The 25,419-nt window shown below is 42.6% G+C and overlaps 1 protein-coding gene and 1 long non-coding RNA gene across 3 annotated transcripts; both read left to right on the forward strand.

Annotated features, from left to right (window-relative positions):
• The first annotated feature begins 1,230 nt into the window (after positions 1 to 1,230).
• LOC127334552 (uncharacterized) lies at positions 1,231 to 3,917 on the forward strand. Its single transcript, XR_007872235.2, has 4 exons — positions 1,231 to 1,646; positions 1,736 to 1,999; positions 2,729 to 2,782; positions 3,648 to 3,917. It is a non-coding gene; the product is annotated as an uncharacterized lncRNA (long non-coding RNA).
• A 790-nt stretch (positions 3,918 to 4,707) lies between these two features.
• Positions 4,708 to 12,352, forward strand: LOC139832794 (uncharacterized). 2 transcript variants are annotated; one of them, XR_011747254.1, is made up of 4 exons: positions 9,600 to 10,081; positions 10,171 to 10,434; positions 11,164 to 11,217; positions 12,083 to 12,352. XR_011747254.1 is itself a non-coding variant. In XM_071822672.1 (3 exons), the coding sequence occupies exons 1-3, from the start codon at positions 4,805 to 4,807 to the stop codon at positions 12,100 to 12,102; spliced, it is 1,308 nt and encodes a 435-aa protein (XP_071678773.1). In that variant the 5' UTR covers positions 4,708 to 4,804; the 3' UTR covers positions 12,103 to 12,352. The 2 variants fall into 2 exon arrangements, 1 of the variants encoding a protein (XP_071678773.1); XM_071822672.1 differs by lacking the exons at positions 9,600 to 10,081; positions 10,171 to 10,434 and adding an exon at positions 4,708 to 6,038.
• The last annotated feature ends 13,067 nt before the right edge of the window (positions 12,353 to 25,419 follow it).

The following is a 25,419-nucleotide window of genomic DNA, read 5'->3' on the forward strand; positions in this document are numbered from 1 at the left end:
AAAGTCGGTTGGTGGTGGGGGTCTGCCCGTCATTTTTTCGATCACCACCTCCCTAGCCCGGAAACCCTCCCAAAAAAATCATTTCCCTCAGACCACCCACCGGAACTTCCCAACTCCCTCTCTCTCCCACCTCCACGACCACCGCACTGGAACATCCCCGCCGGACTTCCCTGGCCTACCCCAGGCCTCGCGATCCTCATCATCCGGCTGCCTGCCGGAGCCACTTCATCGACACCGTCATCAATCGGACCGGATCATCCCCGCCGAACCTCGAAACCATATGCTCATCCAGCAGTCTACCGCAGTCGCTTGATGACCCACAAGTATAGGGGGTGTATCGTAGTATTTTCGATAAATAAGAGTGTCGAACCCAACGAGGAGCAGAAGGTGTTGACAAGCAGTTTCGATGAAGGAATCACTGTAAATGCTCAGAGACAAGTATTCAGGGGGTTTTGATATAGCAGATGAATAAAGTACAAGTTAGTAAAATGCGAGAGAAATAATTGCAGCGAGTGGTCCAATCGTTTTTAGCACAAAGGACAAGCCGGTTTGTTTACTTATAATGACCAAACGTTCTTGAGGACACACGGGAATTTAATCTAGTGCTTCCGCTTCATATAGCTGATTAATCTCCATTGTTTTGATAAGTGTTGTGTGGGTGAACCTATGCTAATGCATCGCCCTTCCTAGGACTAATACATACTTGTGATTATACCCCTTGCAAGCATCCGCAACTACAAGAAAGTAATTAAGATAAATCTAACCACAACCTTAAACTCTGAGATCCTGCTATCCCTCCTGCATCGATATACCAACGGGGGTTTAGGTTTCTGTCACTCCGGCAACCCCGCAATTGGCAAACGAGTACAAGACGTATTCCCCTAGGCCCATAAAGGTGAAGTATCATGTAGTCAACGTTCACATGACACCACTAGAAGAATAACACAACAACTTAAATATCAAACCATTGAATATTACTGTAACATCCTAAAAACTGTGCATTTTCAAATTCATGCATTTCATCATATCAGCATGTTAAAGTTTCAGTTTTAGAAAATATTTTACTTTACCTTGCATAAAAGTTTTATACTGCTAGTATCTCATTAAGTCCCGATACTGTACTGGGAGTATTTACAAATTTTCGTATTTTTATTTACATCAGATTTTGCAACCTACAGCTAATTCAGTTTTCAGAAAAAAATAGAGAAGAAAAGAAATAAAGAAAAAAAAATAGATTGGCAAGGCAACCAATCAGCTCACCATCGAGCAGGCAGCATGCGTACGCGCTGACTCGCGTACGGCCGCGCGCAGCCGGCACATGCGAGCAGCCAGCAGCTCCGTATCCGTCCACCTTATTCTTTCATTTTTTTTTTCTCCACTAATGGCTGCTGGGACCCACAATCATCTTCTACCTCTGCCTGGAGTCTGTTTCGCGTACGAGTTGGTACCGGCTGCGAAATATCCCAGTTTTCTCCCTCGATTCCGCTCAGATTTCTTTGCCCCCTTGCCACGAAAATCCCTCTATAAATACCGCATAATCTCCTCCGTTTTTGCTCCTTAAAATCCCTAAATTTTGCGCCGCCAGGCTGCGCGAATTTCTCGTCGGAGTTTCGATCTGCCGCCGCCATTGAAGCTCAGAACCGGAGGTTCCCGTCGCCCAGAGAGCCCCTCCTTCACTTCGTGTTGTTCCCCTTCCTCGACCGCTTCGTCTCAACCCTTTTTTCCCTAACTGCAGTGCACGGAAACGCTTGGGAGAGGTCGCCGGAGCTATCGCCGGAGTTCACCATCGTCCGGAGTTCCATCCGCCCGTAGCTGCCACCCGAGAGAGAGGGACACGACGGGAGAGACATTACTGTGACCGCTGTTGTCTGCTGCATCTCGTCGTCCGAGTCTCTATCGCCAAGGACTACCAGAGACGCCGGGACGACGTCGCCGTCCACGCCTGACCACCACGCCGTCTGGTTCATCCAAATCGACCATCACCAGCAGCAGCAGCAGGGTAATGCACTAAACCAGAACAATCGTATCACATATGGCCACGTCTACCTTATTTTTCTTTTCTCACCTCGCGCACATGCGATCGATCGGTTCATATGTGTGCTAGCTAAAATCTAACTTCTAAATTCCATATCAAATAATCTGTAGCTCCGTTTTAGGTGATTCTTTTTGCATTAAGTTCGAAATTGAATTCTCTGTTACTTTCGTGTAGAAAGTTTCTCCATCCGAGAAACTTTTTCGAACAACGTTTCGGACAAAAATTATTAATAAACCTCGAAATGTTTAATCTTTTAAAATTCATTATTAAAGTTTTGTAACTCGGAATTGAACAAATAATATATTGTTGGATTCAGAAAAATGAGAGGAACATTTTGGTACTGTTAGTTTGTGCTTTTACAAAACTTGCGAATTTTTGCAATTTAAAATCGTTTATATAGTATTTCTAGTATATTTTAAATTCTGTAAACTATTTTAATATGAATCCAACGCAAAATTGCAGATACTTATATTGCCTATCCACCAGTATGCCTGCAAGAGATATTAGAAACTATTTTATACATATATATTTTGTTCATGGTTAAATGGCTATTTGAAACCTTTATTGCATTAATTGTTTATGAAAATGTTTGATATCCAATTTCTTTCCAGAGCATGCATGCATAATTTCATTATGTGTTTTACCTGTTTGTGTTGTTTGGTGTTTGATTGTGAATTATTTTGCTTGCGTTAGATTGCCCGGATTGCAACGAGTGCGATTGCGACGACTGTCTGAACACCGACCAAGGCAAGTGTCACAAACTCATTATCCTATTGTTTTCTATGCATTGGTAGTTGTTTTATGTGCATACTGTTTTCAAATTGCTGGCCCTGGGATATTATCAAAGTGGAGAGATTGCGAGAGATAAATGTTTTATTCCCTTAATGATAACAACCATGTCAAATTAATACACCCCTGGGTGGTAAGTGGTAATGCTTGGTTTATGTTGAGTGGTTGCACCGGGGTCATTTCTATGGCAGCACCGTGTGCATCACACTTGAGGTTGGCCACCCAGGAACAAAGAGATTAGCCCGGTTTTCTTGTTTTAGTAGCTTCCAGTACAACCACATGCTATATGGGCTTTGGCTAGATTGAGTAGGTTGCGAGAGCTCGACCCAATGTACAGAGGGTGGTAGATATTGGTAGGACGGAGCGCGTCCATTGTGGTTGAGGTATCGCTTCTGAAAGGTCTTGTCCTAGTCGACATCTGTCCATTTAAGCAAAATGCGCATCATGGAAGAAGAACAGACTAGGTCATGTGGGGAATGTGTACAGCCTCTCGAGAGTGTCAAAACTAAGTACTTAGCCGTGTCCCCGGTTACGGACATCTATGAGCAATTAGAGCTTGAAACTGTTGGATGATCTCGTCAGTCGAATTTCTGAATATTAATGTACCAGGTGGATTATGGGTAGTAATTAGTCTTATTGATATACTATGTTTTAAATAAATGTTTTGAGAGTAGGGAAAACAAAACTGGCTTTACGCAAATATGAACTCCACCTGCCAAATATCATGTAGCGATAGGCGCCAGAAAAAGCCACCATATGACATCTTGCCATTTCCATTCCAAGTGTAATGACCCTTCGGGGCTGCAACGTTTTTATGTTGCAGGTTATACTGAAGACGAGTAAGAGATACCATAGGTTGCGAGCTTACACCCAACATGTTCGCCTGTGGCGTGATGGAGCTCTTCGTTTATTTATTTGCTGCTTGAACTATGTTATTTTCAGCTAGCCTTGAGCTATGCGCTTTGTAGTAATTATACCATGGATCATACGTTGTAATAATTGACGCATTTGCTATTCTGGTTATTCATCGAACTGTGTGTGCTAGCGATTGATCCAAGGGACTAGCACAGAAAGCACAGAGATTCAATCTGTATTCAGGTTGTGTCGCTTCAGATGGTATCAGAGCATTGTGTTGCCTGTAGGTTCGTGACCTTAGAAAATGGAGTAGATTAGGAAGACCATAGGAACTGACAACTTATTTAATTTTCTCTTATATCTTCTCGCTCTTCACTTCTCATAATTCTATATCTATCATTTTTCTCACTCTCCTCTATTCAAAATAGTAGATGTTCATTACCCACTTTAGTTAACAAGTCAAACCTCTGTTGGATTACTTATTCGAAAATATGGACATGATGATAAGGAGGATGGAGATGAAGGTGACGCAAATGCTGAAGATGATGAGGAAGAGGAAGAGGACCCCGAGGAAGATATCATCTATGTCTCAAGCGATGATGAAGATCCTCAAGAGGATGAACCACCAGCCATGGATGCTCGCCCAAAGAAGCGCCGGTGCCAGAGGAGCACGGACTACATCAAACGCTTCAAGTTCTAATTAGGATTGCCCACCAATTTAGTCTTCGTCAGGAAATCGATATCGCAATAGATCTATGTCATATCAAAACATGTGGTATGGCAAGTTTATGTTTAGGATTTTCTTTTCTCTAAACTATGATTGTGTGGAATTTTCGTGAGGTTTATAAATCAGTATTATATTCGTTTTTACCAAAAGTTGTTGTCTGTGCGAGCTACAGTTTTTCTGCTGATGCTGTTTACCACGCGATTTTTCATGCCTTACTGGTAACTCCAAAAATCACGAAAAATTCAGGTTAGGTGCGGAATTCGTTCCTGTACAGCCACAAAAATTGGCTAAATTTTCTGACGTATTTAAGTGCCTCTGCAAAATACGTTTTCACAGCAGTAAAATTCTGGACAGATTCTGTCTTTTTATAGGGATGTCTTGTTTGATTGTTGTGTAATATGTTTGGTGTGAATGCTTGCTGCCATGTTGGTGTATTAGTATGGGTAGTGTTTTCTTTAGTTTCTATCTATCTCTATTTACCTTTGCTGAACCAACAGATGCCTCCTCGACGTGTAAGGACCGGGACCAACAACACTGGAAACAACAACCCCAATCCTGATGTGCAGCTGCTGATCAACGCACAGGCACAACTCATGCAGACCATGAATCAGTTCATAGCGAACCAGAACCAGAACAACAATCACCACAACAACAACAATAATCCACCTCCAGGGGTAGATATGCTCACAAGGTTCCTGAGGTTGAGGCCTGCCAAGTTTTCTACTGCACCTGAGCCAATGATAGCATTGGACTGGCTGCGTGCTGTGGACAAGGACCTAGTGACAGTGGGTTGTACTGAAGCTGAGAAGGTGAGGTTTGCTGCTCACTTGCTGGAAGGACCAGCTGCATCATGGTGGGATAATTACCAGATAACTCACCCCCTTGCCGGAATCACCTGGGAAATGTTTCAAGAAGGGTTTCGCACAGCTCATGTTTCAACTGGAGTTATGACCTTGAAGAGAAGGGAGTTCCGAAACCTGCGCCAGAACCACCGCACTGTGGCCGAGTACATAGAGGAGTTCAGCAACTTGGCGCGCTATGCACCGGAAGATGTGGATACTGATGCAAAGAGAAAGGAGAGATTCCTGGATGGTTTGCATGATGATCTTGCTGTTCAATTGTCCATTGTGCATATTCCTGATTTTCAGACACTTTTGGACAAAGCAACAATTCTTGAGGGAAAGCAGAAGCAGGCTGAGAACCGCAAGAGGAAGCATAGCAATAACCACAACAACTCAGCGCCGCATCAGAGGACCCGCACATTCCATGATGGTAATGGAAATTCTGGACAACATAAGCATGGAGGCAGTGGACACAACCACCACGGTGGGAAGGGTCATCAGCACAAAGGAGGAAATGGCCACCACCATAATGGACAGAAGCATCTTCACCACAACTCTGGAAGAGGTAATGGCCTCAACAATGGAGATAGCAATGGCCGAAACCGTCCCAACAACTTCACCGGCAGGGATATCAGCCAAGTGGAGTGCTTCAAATGCAGGAAGACCGGGCACTATGCTAGTGATTGCCCGGAGAAGAAGGATGTGAATGCAAAGCCAACCCCGTTTCAGAAGGGACATGTCAACCATGTCAACGTGGAGGAAGTCTATGAGGAGCCAGACGCCGTGATTGGTACGTTTCTGCTCAATAATTTTTCAGCACTCGTACTATTCGATACTGGAGCATCACATTCATTCATATCGAGGGTATTTGTGGATAGAAGTAAGATACCTACTAGTACCATAAACAGGCCTATTAAAATAAATTCACCTGGGGGAGAGATGATTGCGACCTATGGGTGTCCCCATTTAACCTTAGAGATTGGAGCACATAGTTTCCCCACTAGCCTGATTGTTTTGGAGTCACAAGGCTTAGATATAATATTGGGCATGAATTGGATGACGGAAAAGGTGTCATAGATTGTGCTAATAGAGCGATAATGCTTACAACCCCGGAGAAGAAGCGCATTCGATTTAAGTCCACGTTTGAGCTTAAGGGATCCAACATCAATTCTCTTAAGGGGGTTAGCATAGAGGATGTGCGCATAGTGAGAGATTATCCGGATGTATTTCCAGAGGAGTTACCAGGAATGCCACCTGATAGAGATGTTGAGTTTCTTATTGAATTAATGCCTGGAACTGGACCTATAGCTAAGAGGCCGTATAAGATGGATGTAGAGGAATTAAAGGAACTTAAGAAACAGCTTAGGGAGCAACTGCAAAAGGGTTTTATTCGGCCTAGTTCATCATCCTGGGGAGCGCCTGTTTTATTTGTGGAGAAGAAGGATTCTACTAAGAGACTAGTTATGGATTTCCGCTCTCTCAATGAGGTGACCATTAAGAATAAGTACCCGCTGCCCAACATCAATGACTTGTTTGACCAATTGAAAGGAGCAAAGGTGTTCTCTAAGATCGATCTTCGATCGGGTTATTTCCAATTGAAGATTCGAGAGCAGGATATACCCAAGACTGCGTTCACTACTAGGTATGGTTTATATGAGTATACAGTTATGCCATTTGGACTAACAAATGCTCCAGCATATTTTATGACTATGATGAACAAGGTATTCATGGAGTACTTGGATAAATTCGTAGTGGTATTCATTGATGATATATTGATATACTCTAAAGATGAAGATGAGCATGAGAAGCATTTGCGTTTGATCATGGAGAAACTTAGGGAACACAAGTTGTATGCTAAATTCAGCAAATGCGAGTTTTGGTTGAACAAGATGGGATTTCTTGGACACATTGTTTCAGCAGAAGGAGTTGCAGTTGATCCAAGTAAGGTAGCAGCTGTAACTGTGTGGGAGTCGCCTAAAAATGCAGGGGAAATCCGGAGTTTCCTAGGACTTGCAGGATATTACCGGAGATTCATAGAAAATTTCTCCAAGATTGCCAAACCGATGACTGAATTATTGAAGAAGGAGAAGAAATTCACTTGGACTGAGGAGTGTGAGGCCAGCTTTCAAGAATTGAAGCAACGCCTAGTAAGTGCACCTGTTTTATGTTTGCCTGATATTCAGAAGGATTTTCAAGTATATTGTGATGCCTCTCGTCAAGGACTTGGTAGTGTATTGATGCAAGATGGAAGAGTGGTTTCTTATGCCTCGCGCCAACTCAAGCATCATGAGAGGAATTATCCAACGCATGACCTGGAGTTAGCATCCGTCGTGCATGCACTTAAGGTATGGAGACATTATCTAATGGGAAAGCATTGTGATGTGTTTACTGATCACAAGAGTTTGAAGTACATATTTACTCAGAAAGAGCTGAACATGAGACAAAGGAGATGGTTGGAATTGATAAAGGATTATGATATGGATTTGCAGTATCATCCAGGAAAGGCTAATGTTGTAGCTGATGCATTGAGCCGCAAGGTTTATGTGAATGGTATAACCGCAGGGGAGTTACCATCAGATTTATGTGAGATATTCAAGGACCTTAGGTTGGAAATGGTACCAAAGGGATACCTAGCATCGATGGAAGTGGTGCCAACGTTGCTAGATAGAATTAGAGAAGCTCAGAAGGGAGATGATGAGATGGATGAAATAAAAGAGAATATGGAGAAAGGTAAAGCTGAAGGTTTTCGTTTGGATGAACAAGGAACGCTATGGTTTGAGAAGCGTTTATGTGTGCCCAATGATCCGGAGATTAGGAAGTTGATTTTCCAGGAGGCACATGATTCGCCATATTCTATTCATCCAGGTAACACTAAGATGTATATGGATCTGCGAGAGAGATTTTGGTGGGCTAACATGAAAAGGGAGATTGCAGAGTATATTGCATTATGTGATGTATGCAGCAGAGTGAAAGCCGAACATCAGAAACCAGCAGGATTACTACAGCCGTTGCCTATACCCGATTGGAAGTGGGACAAAATTTATATGGATTTCATCACAGGATTGCCCAAGACTAGATCGGGGTATGATTCAATTTGGGTAGTTGTTGATCGTTTGACCAAAGTAGCTCACTTCATACCAGTAAAGACCACATACACAAGCGCCAAGTTAGCCAAGATTTATATGAGCAAGATTGTGTGCTCACATGGAGTTCCGAAGGGAATTGTTTCTGATAGAGGTACTCAATTCACTTCTCACTTTTGGCGCAAATTGCATGAATCACTTGGAACCAGATTGGAGTTTAGCACAGCTTTTCATCCGCAGACTGATGGACAAACAGAAAGAGTAAATCAGATTTTGGAGGATATGCTTAGAGCTTGCGCTCTAGATTATGGATCTAGTTGGGATGAGAATTTACCATATGCGGAGTTTTCCTACAACAATAGCTATCAGTCTAGTATTGAGATGGCTCCATTTGAGGCATTGTATGGTAGGAAGTGCAGAACACCATTGTTATGGGATGGAGTTGGAGAGCGTAGCTTCTTTGGACCTGATGTGATTAAGGAAGCTGAGGAGAAAGTTAGACTCATTCACGACAGGTTGAAGGTAGCTCAATCGAGACAGAAGAGTTATGCGGATTCCAAGCGTAGAGAGATTACATATGAAGTGGGAGATAGAGCATACCTTAGAGTTTCACCGCTCCGTGGCATTAAGAGGTTTGGAATTAAAGGAAAGTTAGCACCGCGATTCATCGGACCATATAAAATTCTATCACGCAAAGGAGAGGTTGCATATGAGCTAGAATTGCCAGATACACTATCAGCAGTTCATAACGTCTTTCATGTATCCCAGTTGAAGAAGTGTCATCCGGAGATGGCAGACACACCGTTGAGAGACACCATTCCATTGGATGAGGTTCAACTAGAAAGTGATCTTACATATGAGGAGAAGCCTGTCAAGATTCTTGATACAGCAGAGAGGTTTACTCGCACCAAGACTATCAGATTTTGCAAGGTTCAGTGGAATCATCATTCAGAGGAGGAAGCAACTTGGGAGAGAGAGGATGATCTTCGAGAAGACCACCCACACCTATTTGCTAGCCACTTCGAATCTCGAGGGCGAGATTCATCTTAAGGGGGTTAGGTTTGTAACATCCTAAAAACTGTGCATTTTCAAATTCATGCATTTCATCATATCAGCATGTTAAAGTTTCAGTTTTAGAAAATATTTTACTTTACCTTGCATAAAAGTTTTATACTGCTAGTATCTTACTGGATTGGAGCTGTGCTCATTAAGTCCCGATACTGTACTGGGAGTATTTACAAATTTTCGTATTTTTATTTACATCAGATTTTGCAACCTACAGCTAATTCAGTTTTCAGAAAAAAATAGAGAAGAAAAGAAATAAAGAAAAAAAAATAGATTGGCAAGGCAACCAATCAGCTCACCATCGAGCAGGCAGCATGCGTACGCGCTGACTCGCGTACGGCCGCGCGCAGCCGGCACATGCGAGCAGCCAGCAGCTCCGTATCCGTCCACCTTATTCTTTCATTTTTTTTTTCTCCACTAATGGCTGCTGGGACCCACAATCATCTTCTACCTCTGCCTGGAGTCTGTTTCGCGTACGAGTTGGTACCGGCTGCGAAATATCCCAGTTTTCTCGCTCGATTCCGCTCAGATTTCTTTGCCCCCTTGCCACGAAAATCCCTCTATAAATACCGCATAATCTCCTCCGTTTTTGCTCCTTAAAATCCCTAAATTTTGCGCCGCCAGGCTGCGCGAATTTCTCGTCGGAGTTTCGATCTGCCGCCGCCATTGAAGCTCAGAACCGGAGGTTCCCGTCGCCCAGAGAGCCCCTCCTTCACTTCGTGTTGTTCCCCTTCCTCGACCGCTTCGTCTCAACCCTTTTTTCCCTAACTGCAGTGCACGGAAACGCTTGGGAGAGGTCGCCGGAGCTATCGCCGGAGTTCACCATCGTCCGGAGCTCCATCCGCCCGTAGCTGCCACCCGAGAGAGAGGGACACGACGGGAGAGACATTACTGTGACCGCTGTTGTCTGCTGCATCTCGTCGTCCGAGTCTCCATCGCCAAGGACTACCAGAGACGCCGGGACGACGTCGCCGTCCACGCTCGACCACCACGCCGTCTGGTTCATCCAAATCGACCATCACCAGCAGCAGCAGCAGGGTAATGCACTAAACCAGAACAATCGTATCACATATGGCCACGTCTACCTTATTTTTCTTTTCTCACCTCGCGCACATGCGATCGATCGGTTCATATGTGTGCTAGCTAAAATCTAACTTCTAAATTCCATATCAAATAATCTGTAGCTCCGTTTTAGGTGATTCTTTTTGCATTAAGTTCGAAATTGAATTCTCTGTTACTTTCGTGTAGAAAGTTTCTCCATCCGAGAAACTTTTTCGAACAACGTTTCGGACAAAAATTATTAATAAACCTCGAAATGTTTAATCTTTTAAAATTCATTATTAAAGTTTTGTAACTCGGAATTGAACAAATAATATATTGTTGGATTCAGAAAAATGAGAGGAACATTTTGGTACTGTTAGTTTGTGCTTTTACAAAACTTGCGAATTTTTGCAATTTAAAATCGTTTATATAGTATTTCTAGTATATTTTAAATTCTGTAAACTATTTTAATATGAATCCAACGCAAAATTGCAGATACTTATATTGCCTATCCACCAGTATGCCTGCAAGAGATATTAGAAACTATTTTATACATATATATTTTGTTCATGGTTAAATGGCTATTTGAAACCTTTATTGCATTAATTGTTTATGAAAATGTTTGATATCCAATTTCTTTCCAGAGCATGCATGCATAATTTCATTATGTGTTTTACCTGTTTGTGTTGTTTGGTGTTTGATTGTGAATTATTTTGCTTGCGTTAGATTGCCCGGATTGCAACGAGTGCGATTGCGACGACTGTCTGAACACCGACCAAGGCAAGTGTCACAAACTCATTATCCTATTGTTTTCTATGCATTGGTAGTTGTTTTATGTGCATACTGTTTTCAAATTGCTGGCCCTGGGATATTATCAAAGTGGAGAGATTGCGAGAGATAAATGTTTTATTCCCTTAATGATAACAACCATGTCAAATTAATACACCCCTGGGTGGTAAGTGGTAATGCTTGGTTTATGTTGAGTGGTTGCACCGGGGTCATTTCTATGGCAGCACCGTGTGCATCACACTTGAGGTTGGCCACCCATGAACAAAGAGATTAGCCCGGTTTTCTTGTTTTAGTAGCTTCCAGTACAACCACATGCTATATGGGCTCTGGCTAGATTGAGTAGGTTGCGAGAGCTCGACCCAATGTACAGAGGGTGGTAGATATTGGTAGGACGGAGCGCGTCCATTGTGGTTGAGGTATCGCTTCTGAAAGGTCTTGTCCTAGTCGACATCTGTCCATTTGAGCAAAATGCGCATCATGGAAGAAGAACAGACTAGGTCATGTGGGGAATGTGTACAGCCTCTCGAGAGTGTCAAAACTAAGTACTTAGCCGTGTCCCCGGTTACAGACATCTATGAGCAATTAGAGCTTGAAACTGTTGGATGATCTCGTCAGTCGAATTTCTGAATATTAATGTACCAGGTGGATTATGGGTAGTAATTAGTCTTATTGATATACTATGTTTTAAATAAATGTTTTGAGAGTAGGGAAAACAAAACTGGCTTTACGCAAATATGAACTCCACCTGCCAAATATCATGTAGCGATAGGCGCCAGAAAAAGCCACCATATGACATCTTGCCATTTCCATTCCAAGTGTAATGACCCTTCGGGGCTGCAACGTTTTTATGTTGCAGGTTATACTGAAGACGAGTAAGAGATACCATAGGTTGCGAGCTTACACCCAACATGTTCGCCTGTGGCGTGATGGAGCTCTTCGTTTATTTATTTGCTGCTTGAACTATGTTATTTTCAGCTAGCCTTGAGCTATGCGCTTTGTAGTAATTATACCATGGATCATACGTTGTAATAATTGACGCATTTGCTATTCTGGTTATTCATCGAACTGTGTGTGCTAGCGATTGATCCAAGGGACTAGCACAGAAAGCACAGAGATTCAATCTGTATTCAGGTTGTGTCGCTTCAATTACCCAACATAATTCACTACTAACATTTAGACTTCACCCATGTCCTCAAGAACTAAACGAACTACTCACGAGACATCATATGGAACATGATCAGAGGTGATATGATGATGAATAACAATCTGAACATAAACCTTGGTTCAATGATTTCACTCAATAGCATCAATAACAAGTAGAAATCAATACCGGGAGAGTTTCCCCTATCAAACAATCAAGATCCAACCCTAATTGTTACAACGGTGACGATGTGCAGCGGTGGAGATGGCAGTGATGATGATGGAGATGATGGTGATGATGATGGAGATGATGTCCAGCTCGATGACGGTGACGATGGCATCGATTTCCCCCTCCGGGAGGGAATTTCCCCGGCAGATTTCAGCCTGCCGGAGAGCTCTTTTCTCTCTGGTGTTTTCCGCCCCGCAGAGGCGGCTGTGACTCTTCGCGACTATCCTCCGGAGTTTAGGTTTTCGGGACGAAGAAGTACGCGAAGGAGAGGACGCCAGAGGGGGCTGTGGGCCCCCTCCCCACAAGGCGGCGTGGCCAGGCCTGGGCCCGCGCCGGCCTATGGGGGGGCCCATGGCGGCCCTCCTCGGCTCCTCCTTTTGGCTAGCTTCGTCTTCTAGAAAAATAGGATTTTCCGTGTAATTTCCGTCAATTGTTGATCTTCCGAAATATTGCATTCTGACGGTGCTTTTTCCAGCAGAATCCTGACTCCGGTGCGCGATTCTCCAATAATCATGAAACATGCAAAATAGATGAAATAACATAAGTATCATCTCTAAATATGAAATATATCAATGAATCACAGTAAATTATGATATAAAATAGTGATGCAAAATGGACGTATCAACTCCCCCCAAGCTTAGACTTTGCTTGTCCCCAAGCGAAACTGAACTCGGTAAACAAGACCACATGTTTATGGAGTAAAGAGTCGATAAACGAAATACGGACAAGAAGCATCATATTAATTCACACAAGACATTCTAGTGAACAACTTCCTCATATAATTCAACTTGAAATAAGTAGAAGGTAATCACAAATAAAGGTGCATAAGAAATCATAATTGGTGATGGCAAACTTCGTTCTTGGTCAGAGAACAATTAACAGATTGTACTTATCTATCGAGCATCGCTCTTATGTTAAGCTTATAAGTCACAACATGCATACTCAATCATAATAATCTCCTCATAATCATTGGTAACTTTCAAAGCTATATTCATTCAGATTAAACTTGTACTAAACAAGCAAGAATAAAATGCATGATTAAACAGATCACAATATAAATGGTTTGATCACAACAACTCAATTGCTTACATAAGATGGAGGGAAATAGGTTTACTGACTCAACATAAAGTAAAAGATAGGCCCTTCACAGAGGGAAGCAGGGATTAAATCATGTGCTAGAGCTTTTTCAGTTTTGAAATCTTATAGAGAGCATAAAAGTAAAATTTTGAGAGGTGTTTGTTGTTGTCAACGAATGGTAGTGGTTACTCTAACCCCCTTGCCAGACAGACTTTCAAAGAGCGGCTCCCATGAAATTTTTTATTTTTGGGTGACACTCCTTCCAACCTTTTCTTTCACAAGCCATGGCTAACCGAATCCTCGGTTGCCTTCCAACAATCACATACCATGAAGGAGTGTCTATTTATTTTAGTTTTATTTAGGGATGACACTCCTCCCAACCCTTGCTTTCTCAAACCATGGCTAACCAAATCCTCGGGTGCCTTCCAACAATCTCATACCATGGAGGAGTGTCTATTTGTAAAATTATGAAGGTTAATTAATCGGGGCCGGGAACCCCATTGCCAGCTCTTTTTGCAAAATTATTGGATAAGCGGATGAAGCCACTAGTCCATTGGTGAAAGTTTCCCAACAAGATTGAAAGATAAAACACCACATACTTCCTCATGAGCTATAAAACATTGACACAAATAAGGGATGATAAATTTTGAATTGTTTAAAGGTAGCACACGAAGTATTTACTTGGAATGGCAGGGAAATACCACATAGTAGGTAGTTATGGTGGACACTGATGGCATAGGTTTGGGTTAATGTTTGGATGCACGAGAAGCATTCCCTCTCAGTAGAGGTCTTTGGCTAGCAAGGCTGATTAGCAAGCATAAGAGTTGAGGGAAACAAACAAATATACATGTGATAGAAACAATCATGCATCTTCCTTGTAAGCACAAACAATTTTAACTTCAGAATAATAAGCTAAGAGCTAACAAGAAAGAAAGATAATAAACTAACATATCTACATGTATTTCCTCTTTTCTATTTAAACTCAAAGTGTTGTTGCTATTGACCAATGCTAAGTTTGCCAAAACCAAATAGATCTACTCAATGCTCCCAAAGTGATACCAATACTAACAACAAGATCAATCATATAGCAGAGATTGCAAACTAAAATAAGATGTGCAATATGTAAATGATAAGACTTCTCATTAATATTTCATAATGATAACTCACACCAAGGGATACATAGACAACCAACTAAAGAGAGATACTTCCACACTGCAACCCATCTTATATGATAACTTCCCTACTCATGATATGACACTACTTGATAATAATAAGTAAAAGATAGTGATGATGTGATACCGCGGCACTCCCCCAAGCTTGGAACAGACCAAGGGGATGCCAATACCGATGATGAATTACTCCTTCAGCGGTGGTGGTGATGAATTCTTCCCATCATCAGACTTCCAAGGAAGAGGCTCTCCATCAACAAACGACATCTTGGTCTCGGGAATCCTGAAACTAGCAGCATAGCTTATGTGTTTAAACCTATTTTCATACTCAAAGTTTTGATTCTGAACATCATAGAGTTGAGCTTGGAGTTTGTTGGTGGTGTTGTGAAGCGAGAGGATGTCGTCCCACAGCTTTGCAGTCTCCTTCTTGTGTCCATCAATGAGTTCAGACACAATCTTGTGGAAGATGTCCACTTCACGCTTAGCCATCTTCTTGTAGTTGAAGACCTCTTGTTCTAGTTTCTCCATCCTGTCTTCCAAGCTTCCTTCTCCTTTAGGACCCTGGACATCTTTGATCTGCAACTCTCCATCTACGATCAGCAATTCCTTGGGGTGCATCTTCAGCTCGTTTATGTACGGGTTGACGACGTCCTCAAAGAAGATGTCCTTCGGAGTTCCCGACGAAGACATGGTGGCTCTAGATCCGAAGCAGATCCTCGCAGAAAACAACTCGAAACAAAACACGACGAGAAAACGATACACGGACTGTAACATCCCAAAAATTTCAAAACAAAACAAATGAATTTCCCTAGTTCCAAATTTTGGAACCAACAAAAACTTTTATTAACTTAAGTTTGATACATAGTGACCTTGCTTAATTCTTGTGCTATTGCCGTGATTGCTTGTTAAAGTATTTTGAAATGATCTTAAACCCTAAACCCTACTCTTTTCACCATCCCAGTTAAAATAAAATAAAAGGAAATTAAATAAGAAAAAGGTATATGTGCCTATGGCTATTTTTATAAATCTTTATCCTAGACCTTTCTACTTTGTTTAGAGGTTTGGAAAACCTTCATACACCTTACCTAGTACTTATCAAACCAAATCCAAAGTGAAACAAAATAAAATAAAAAGAAACTAAAAATGCCATAGAGGCATATGAGAGAAAAGTGCAAATTTGTGAATTTGAGAAGATTGACCCTAGGACTTGTTATGAATGGTGGGATCACTCCTATATACCATTTCAACACTCAACAACACCAATTGGGTCAAGCCAAGTCAAATTAAAACTCAAATGCAACATATGCATAGAGGCATATGTGACACATAGCCATAATACCCAATTCTTGATCTATGCCTTTAAACCTTGACCAAATGATGTGAAACCATCTCTCAACCTAATATAACACTAAATTGACCCCAACCCATGTCCAAGTAAAGCAAGGTCAACAATTTACAAGATTAAGAAAAATTGACACATCACCTCTTATGTGTTATGGCCATTTTTGCAAATCTTTGAACAAGACCATTTGAAATGGTTTCAATGGTTTTAAAATGTTTCTAAACTAATAAGAACCACATTAGAGTCAAGAAAAGTCAAATCAAATGGAGAGAAATCAAATGGTGAGAAAATCCCATTTTCACTCACATACACACTTAGCCAAATTTGCAAATCTTCAACCAAGGCCACCATTGCTTGATCTATTGTTTGTAAAACACTTATATATGATAAACAAACACAATTGCATCAAAGAAACCAAAATCAAACCAATGCAAATCTCAAAACCTTCACACATATGATAATGGTCATATGTGCACTTTTTAACATCTTCCTCACTTTACCCCCTGGTTTTGACTTTTCTTCAAACTAAACTTGGTCAACTATTGCCATGTCATCCAAGAACATGTGATGGTGAACAACTTTCATGTTGACCATTAGTACTGATGTTGACCAGGTTGACCAGTAGAGAGGTGACAAGTGAAGACTTTGAAACTATGTGAAGATTAACCCCATTTTGAAATCTTTGCAAAACAACTCTAAAATGAACACCACCACCACCAATCTTTCACATTATTTATATAATTGAGTTGCACCAAAAAGAATTTCAAAATTTGAAAAGAATTTTCATGCGGCCATTTCATCATACACTTGGCAGGCAGCATCTTGCTTTGGACACACACTCTAATACCCATCAGATTTTTGCCTACACCCCTTTTGGTTTGTGATCATCAACCTTCCTGCACCTCCTCTGCATCAAGCCCTGCCATTTTGCACTGAGTAAAGTGATGCAATGATCCAGAACACCCCCATGCCAAGTACCATGCCACTCCCATGCCCCTCCTCAGGTACACTCATCTCTGGTCCTCTTCACCTTGCCAAACAAGCTTGCCTTACTCCATTGATCAAGTCTGTACCATCCCTGACCGAAGAAACGCACCACATTGGCCGAACATCGCGCGCCCAGACGCGCCAGAAACGTGCTAGGCACGCGGTGAGCGCGCCCAGACGACGCCCTGGACGCGCCAGAGCACGCCATCGCACGGCCGCCTCAGCCCTTCCCTACCTCTCTATTTCTGCAACACGCACCCTCACCCCTCCAGCTACACACCAGACAAGCTCACTAGCCAGCGGAGGACCAGTCAACGTCGCCATGATCAAAGTGCTGCCGCCATGGTACTGCACACACTTGATCATCGCCTGCACGCCTCCGTCCACCATTCGATGTGCCGTCGCGCTCAATAGCTCCGCCTAGACGTCGCCTACGCCCTGCGCCCCCTACCTTGCCCCTTCACGCCCTGGAACGCCTTTGCCACCGTCAACCTCACCCGTACCCCACGGCCACCTCCCGCCCCTATAAAAGCAGGCCGCCCCTGGACAAATCTCTCACACCAATCGACTTCCCTCTCACTTCTAGTCCTCCTCGATCACTTCCCCTCTCCAATTGCTCACCGCAGCTCGCCAATCGCTCGCCGGAGTCCGCGGTAGTACTGAGAAGAGCGCCGCCGATTTCGGCCACCATCGGAGTCGCCATCTGTCCCAGTCGATCCCTCGTCGTCGACAACCTCGCCGCACACCCAGCAGAGCCCCGCGGGAACCTCCGTCACGCCGCCGACCCCCTACCTCGCCGGCGCAGCAAGCCCTCTCTCCCGACGGTGACGACGAAGCCCCACCGCTCGATCCACTTCTAATCCGACGGCTCCAGTTGAAAGGTACCGCTTCGGCATTTATCAGTCGCTGACCGCTGGGACCCATTGTCAGCTGGCCCGCAGCGCTGCTGGGCTGGGTTTCCTCCATTCAAACCGTTTTGGCCCAAATGTTTCCCGCCTAAGCCCAGTTAGATTTAATTCAAATAAATTGTTTCAGCAATAATTCAATCCTGGTCTGTGCCATAAATTGAATAGCTCAAAATCTACAAACTCAAATTTTGCAAATCAAAATGTTCTGGAAAGCTTATGTTTTGATCTAGCTAACCTCACTGGATTCAACCCCATATGTTGTGCAGTTTTTGAATAGCAAAAATAACAAAACAGATACTTTTCAGTATTCAAATAAATCTTAAAAATCAACCATTGTGAATTTTGAAGTGAATCCAATTGCAATAATTCACATTTAACAAACTCTAATTTATTATGAAAAATTATGATATGGGTTCTGTACATGATCATGGGCTAGAAGCAGAATATTGGCTATGTAGTCAATACTAGCCCATTTAAACTATTTCAAATTCTAGGAATTTAAATCTATGAGGTGTAGCACCTCATTTAAATCATTCTCACAAGTGATATGAAGTAATGTGTTGACCTTTAAATGCTTAGGCTCATACTTGCTCACTTGTAAAATTTAAATCAACATAGTATTTAAATTGCAAAGGTTATTTAAAACACATGAGATGATGAATCTCATTTAAATCACTTTTCTCAAATACTAAGTGTGAAGTGTTGACCTTGGTCAACATGGGAGCACCCCTGGTTATTTGAGAATATTAAATCACCTCAATAGTAGTTTTTTTATTAGTTACAACTATGTGTTAAATCATATGAGAGGTATTCCTCTCATTTAAATCTTGTTCTCAAGTAATTCAACATGAGGTGGTGACCATGGTCTATATAATCTCATATTGAGTTATTTGGTGGCATTAAATCACTACCATGTTAGTATTAAATTGCAAGAGGTATGGAACCTCATTTAAATCATTTTCTCAAATGATAAGTATGAAGAGGTTGACTTGGGTCAACCTAGGTCATATATTATTCATAAGAGAAATTAAATCTTAAGAAGAATTCAATGAGAGGAAATTATTCCTCCAAACCAAAGAGAAACCTTAATTCAAATTTTCAATGAGAGGAAATTATTTCTCCTAATATTAAATAAGGAAACCCTAGCTTAATGTGTGAATAGATGTTAAGTAGTGATGCTAGATCCTTTGTGTGAGCCAATAAGGCTAATTAAGACTACCTAAGTGTTGTTTGGTGATTGTATCCTCGTATTCGTTTATAGACGCTAGTACCGGGGACTATCAAGAGGAAGAGGTCTTCTACCAAGAGGAAGAGCAAGAGAACTTTGATCACATCACCAACCAAGGCAATCTATTACCAATGCAAGCTAGACTAATGCAAACTATTTTGGTTGCAAGTTTATATTCTTGCCAAGTGCAAAGCTCTACAAGAGCAAGGCACCATTACATTTTACTTTATGAACCTATCCCAAGTTTTTACTTTACAAGCTTTACTTGATTTTATTTATCAAAGTTACTTTTTGAATTATGATTCACCTGGTTGAATTATAGAGTAGTACAAGAGAATCACACTTAGCCTAGCAAGCTCCAAGATACTTAGCACCCCTCATAACTAGTGGCTAGTGCTCAATATTAAAAGTGACTACTCTAGTTGGGAACTTGTGAATTGAAATGACTTTGAAAACCTTGGAATGATGAGTCATTCTATTGAGAGATTTTGAAGGTGAATATGACTGGTGAATGACTTGGTGAATTTTACAAAAACTGATGGTTGGGTTCGGATGCGATACCATTCCAATTTTACAAGTACCCCCACAATACCTGAATCTGGGTAAGGCTTAGCTGGAAACTTATGTATTTTAGTATGGGTTCCCTCTGAACAAACGTCATAGGGGTTATGCCGAGGGCTGCCTCCGTACTGGTGAAGTGATGTGAAATGACGTGAAATGAGGTGAATGTCCGGCCCAAGCCCTGTGCAGTTCCCAGGCTGACCGCGTGTCTTCACTGGGAGGCCAAGCTCATGGGGAGAGGTGCCTATACTAGAGTATGTAAATGAAAGGTTAGGATTGGTAGTTCGCGCATCGCGTACGATAAATCAGGCCGATTACCCCTGACGAACTATTGCAATTGTTGTGGCACAAGTGTACAACCTCTGCAGAGTTAAACCTATTCGAATAGCCGCGTCCGCGGTTATGGACAGTTGGAAAGGCCATACTGTTCCGTCATCAGAACTTTTCTAAAAATATGAATGGTGACTTGTGATTTGAATTGAAAGGTGACTTTGACTTTGAATCACAACTGAGTTGTGGGAATGACACTAATGTTCCCACATGAGTTAGTTAAGCAAATGAAGAGTTTTTGATTATTAAAGTGTTTTATGAAATAAAACTGGCTTTATGCAAATGAAACTAGAGCTTAGAACCCCCTTATTATAGTTGATAGTATTTACCTTAGTATTAGTTTGCGAGTACTTTGAAGTACTCACGGCTGTGTCCCTGGCTATTCAAATGGCCAGACTATGAAGATGAGTACGAGAACCCGGAAGAAGGACATCAGGACGTCTACGACAACTAGGATCACTCCTGATGTCAACAGTTGCCTGTGGAATAGATGGACTACTACTACGCTACTTTCGCTTCCGCTATGTGTTATGTAATGAATAAATAGAACTTATATTATTGTAATGAGACTGGATCATGTGATCCTTTATTTGTAAGACGATTATGTGTTGTAATGAATGATGTGTTGTGATATCAATCTATTATGTCTCGCAAAAAAAAACAATATTCCTGGGATTGCGAGGAATGGCATAATAGGCATCGGGACTTAAAAATCCGGGTGTTTACAAGTTGGTATCAGAGCCATTGTTGACCTTAGGAGACCCTAGTTAGAATGGACGTCTGAAAATTTTAGTTTCTAAAAAAACAAATGAAGTGACTATTTAAGAAAACTTATTCTCCCTCTTATCATTGAGATCTTTTTCAAAAAAAGAAAGTTATGCTCTATTCTTCTTATACTATTACCTAAAATTTTGACACACTTCTCTAACTTACTCATCATAATTCTTCACAGATGGAGTACACCTGCAAGTCTTATCAGCTTGGCCACGGAGGAAACCTCATGTTCGAGAAGGATTTGAAACAACTGGTTGAGTATTTAGGACGCCCGTATCCCGAGTTCTTCGGAATACCCCTCAACAATCCATCCGGAGGACCACCTCGGTGGGAAGTTACTGCAGATCTGAGAGGAAAGCTCGGAGCCCCAATATGGGAACCCATCTGGTTTTCTGTAACGGGAAGCACTTGGAAGGAATGACTAGTCAGAGCTATGCAAGAAGCAATTGCCCGTCTGTGCGGACAGAATATCAACAAGCTCAAGAATACCCGCTTCATTTACTACCCCGGACATGACCCCATGGGAAGACCAATAATCATGCCCCCGCACACGGAGATGAACCACTATGTAGCACACCTCGACTTCATGATGTACAAGACCCGCAAGGAGTTGGACAACGCCCTCGCCTTTCGCCAAGCACATTACCCGTGAAGACGAAGTATTCTCCCCTGAAGAGTAGTTTCATTTAAAGCACTTTCATATGTGTGAGTTGAATCAGGATCCCCTTGTATCGTAGAGCGATGAATGGTTCTTCAAACCAACGGTGTGTTAGATTTGTAATGTATGATGCTTGGTATGAATGAAACAGTGTTGTTGGTTTTTACCCCCGCAGCACTACTCAAGTTTTCAATATTATGAACTTTTTAAAACTTCAACCAAACAAACCATAGAAATTTCCCTCTTATCTTATCATCTACATCAATGTTCAGATGGCCCCTCCCAATCGCACCAATGACGCGATGATGCAACTGCTGCAAACCCTGCTTGCCGACCGAGAAGTCGAGAGGGCTGAACGCCAAGCCAACATTGCTGCACTGCAACAGATAGCTCAGAACAATCAAGGCCACGGAAACCACGATCACCCTGGATCGAAGCTGAAGAACTTTCAGCACACCAACCCTCCGATATTCAACAAGACTGAAGAGCCCCTCGATGCTGATGACTGGCTCCAGACCATGGAGAAGAACCTCGAAGTTGCGGGAGTTGAAGCCGCAGAAAAAGTACTGTTCGCCACCCACTACCTATCAGGACCTGCCAGAGCCTGGTGGACAAGTGCCCGTGCAATGAATGCGGGACAGATGATGACCTGGGAAGACTTCAAGCTGAAGTTCAGCAAATACCACGTGCCCCAAGGACTGATCAAGAAGATGAGAGACGAGTTCCGTGAACTCAAGCAAGGAAGAATGTCCGTGGTGGAATACCGCGACAGGTTTCTCACTCTGTCAAGGTACGCCCCGGATGAGACCGACACCAATGAAAAGAGAAAGGAAAGATTTCTGAACGGACTGCACGACGAGATGCAAACTGTGTTGGTGAACATTCCGTTCGCTGACTTGGAAGCCCTTGTAGACTCAGCCATACAGATGGAAGGAAAGTTGCATCAGGCCAATGAGAACCGCAAGCGCAGAATGATGAACCAGAATGGACCCCACCATACCCAGAAGTACCGCAACAACTCCTCTGGAGGATTCACCCCAAGATACAACAAGCCCCCTGCTCAGAGTTATCGCCCCAACAACCACAACAACAACGGAGGACCCCCGAAGCCCGGAGGCAACAACAACAACAACAACAGCCACAACATCAACAACCACCCCAACAACAGCAACAACAATGGAAACAACAACAACCCCAATACTACCCCAAGGACTGGAAGCAACGCTACCCCCGTAATCCCCAAAGACAAGTCCACCGTCAATTGCTACGAATGTGGAGTTGTGGGTCACTTCTCCAATGAGTGCCCCAAGAAGATTGCCAGGATTGCCGCCAATACCGCAGCACCTGCTCAGCAACAGCGCCGCTTTGCCGGAAGAAGGAACCAGAACAACAACAACGGCCGTCTCTACCACATGACTGCCACTGAAGCTCAGGAAGCACCCCAAATCATGCCAAGTATGTCTTCCTGTTAATAAAATGCTCAATCTCTCTTAGGGAACCTAACTTTTCTTAAAATCTCGGGACGAGATTTGTTTAAGGGGGAAGGGTTTGTAACATCCCAAAAATTTCAAAACAAAACAAATGAATTTCCCTAGTTCCAAATTTTGGAACCAACAAAAACTTTTATTAACTTAAGTTTGATACATAGTGACCTTGCTTAATTCTTGTGCTATTGCCATGATTGCTTGTTAAAGTATTTTGAAATGATCTTAAACCCTAAACCCTACTCTTTTCACCATCCCAGTTAAAATAAAATAAAAGGAAATTAAATAAGAAAAAGGTATATGTGCCTATGGCTATTTTTATAAATCTTTACCCTAGACCTTTCTACTTTGTTTAGAGGTTTGGAAAACCTTCATACACCTTACCTAGTACTTATCAAACCAAATCCAAAGTGAAACAAAATAAAATAAAAAGAAACTAAAAATGCCATAGAGGCATATGAGAGAAAAGTGCAAATTTGTGAATTTGAGAAGATTGACCCTAGGACTTGTTATGAATGGTGGGATCACTCCTATATACCATTTCAACACTCAACAACACCAATTGGGTCAAGCCAAGTCAAATTAAAACTCAAATGCAACATATGCATAGAGGCATATGTGACACATAGCCATAATACCCAATTCTTGATCTATGCCTTTAAACCTTGACCAAATGATGTGAAACCATCTCTCAACCTAATATAACACTAAATTGACCCCAACCCATGTCCAAGTAAAGCAAGGTCAATAATTTACAAGATTAAGAAAAATTGACACATCACCTCTTATGTGTTATGGCCATTTTTGCAAATCTTCGAACAAGACCATTTGAAATGGTTTCAATGGTTTTAAAATGTTTCTAAACTAATAAGAACCACATTAGAGTCAAGAAAAGTCAAATCAAATGGAGAGAAATCAAATGGTGAGAAAATCCCATTTTCACTCACATACACACTTAGCCAAATTTGCAAATCTTCAACCAAGGCCACCATTGCTTGATCTATTGTTTGTAAAACACTTATATATGATAAACAAACACAATTGCATCAAAGAAACCAAAATCAAACCAATGCAAATCTCAAAACCTTCACACATATGATAATGGTCATATGTGCACATTTTAACATCTTCCTCACTTTACCCCCTGGTTTTGACTTTTCTTCAAACTAAACTTGGTCAACTATTGCCATGTCATCCAAGAACATGTGATGGTGAACAACTTTCATGTTGACCATTAGTACTGATGTTGACCAGGTTGACCAGTAGAGAGGTGACAAGTGAAGACTTTGAAACTATGTGAAGATTAACCCCATTTTGAAATCTTTGCAAAACAACTCTAAAATGAACACCACCACCACCAATCTTTCACATTATTTATATAATTGAGTTGCACCAAAACAAATTTCAAAATTTGAAAAGAATTTTCATGCGGCCATTTCATCATACACTTGGCAGGCAACATCTTGCTTTGGACACACACTCTAATACCCATCAGATTTTTGCCTACACCCCTTTTGGTTTGTGATCATCAACCTTCCTGCACCTCCTCTGCATCAAGCCCTGCCATTTTGCACTGAGTAAAGTGATGCAATGATCCAGAACACCCCCATGCCAAGTACCATGCCACTCCCATGCCCCTCCTCAGGTACACTCATCTCTGGTCCTCTTCACCTTGCCAAACAAGCTTGCCTTACTCCATTGATCAAGTCTGTACCATCCCTGACCGAAGAAACGCACCACATTGGCCGAACATCGCGCGCCCAGACGCGCCAGAAACGTGCCAGGCACGCGGTGAGCGCGCCCAGACGACGCCCTGGACGCGCCAGAGCACGCCATCGCACGGCCGCCTCAGCCCTTCCCTACCTCTCTATTTCTGCAACACGCACCCTCACCCCTCCAGCTACACACCAGACAAGCTCACTAGCCAGCGGAGGACCAGTCGACGTCGCCATGATCAAAGTGCTGCCGCCATGGTACTGCACACACTTGATCATCGCCTGCACGCCTCCGTCCACCATTCGATGTGCCGTCACGCTCAATAGCTCCGCCTAGACGTCGCCTACGCCCTGCGCCCCCTACCTTGCCCCTTCACGCCCTGGAACGCCTTTGCCACCGTCAACCTCATCCGTACCCCACGGCCACCTCCCGCCCCTATAAAAGCAGGCCGCCCCTGGACAAATCTCTCACACCAATCGACTTCCCTCTCACTTCTAGTCCTCCTCGATCACTTCCCCTCTCCAATTGCTCACCGCAGCTCGCCAATCGCTCGCCGGAGTCCGCGGCGCATCGAGAAGAGCGCCGCCGAT

The sequence above is a fragment of the Lolium perenne genome, chromosome 6 (genome assembly GCF_019359855.2).
Source record: "Lolium perenne isolate Kyuss_39 chromosome 6, Kyuss_2.0, whole genome shotgun sequence".
Taxonomy (NCBI): Eukaryota; Viridiplantae; Streptophyta; class Magnoliopsida; order Poales; family Poaceae; genus Lolium; species Lolium perenne.

What these genes read in the sequence shown, in the direction of transcription:
- LOC139832794 (XM_071822672.1), top strand. Translation starts at nt 4,805, where the DNA reads ATGTTTGGTGTGAATGCTTGCTGCCATGTTGGTGTATTAGTATGGGTA. An exon ending in GGAGCCAGACGCCGTGATTG is followed by an intron (nt 6,039 to 11,163) that starts GTACGTTTCTGC and finishes TGCTTGCGTTAG; the next exon opens with ATTGCCCGGATTGCAACGAG. An exon ending in CTGTCTGAACACCGACCAAG is followed by an intron (nt 11,218 to 12,082) that starts GCAAGTGTCACA and finishes TTTATGTTGCAG; the next exon opens with GTTATACTGAAGACGAGTAA.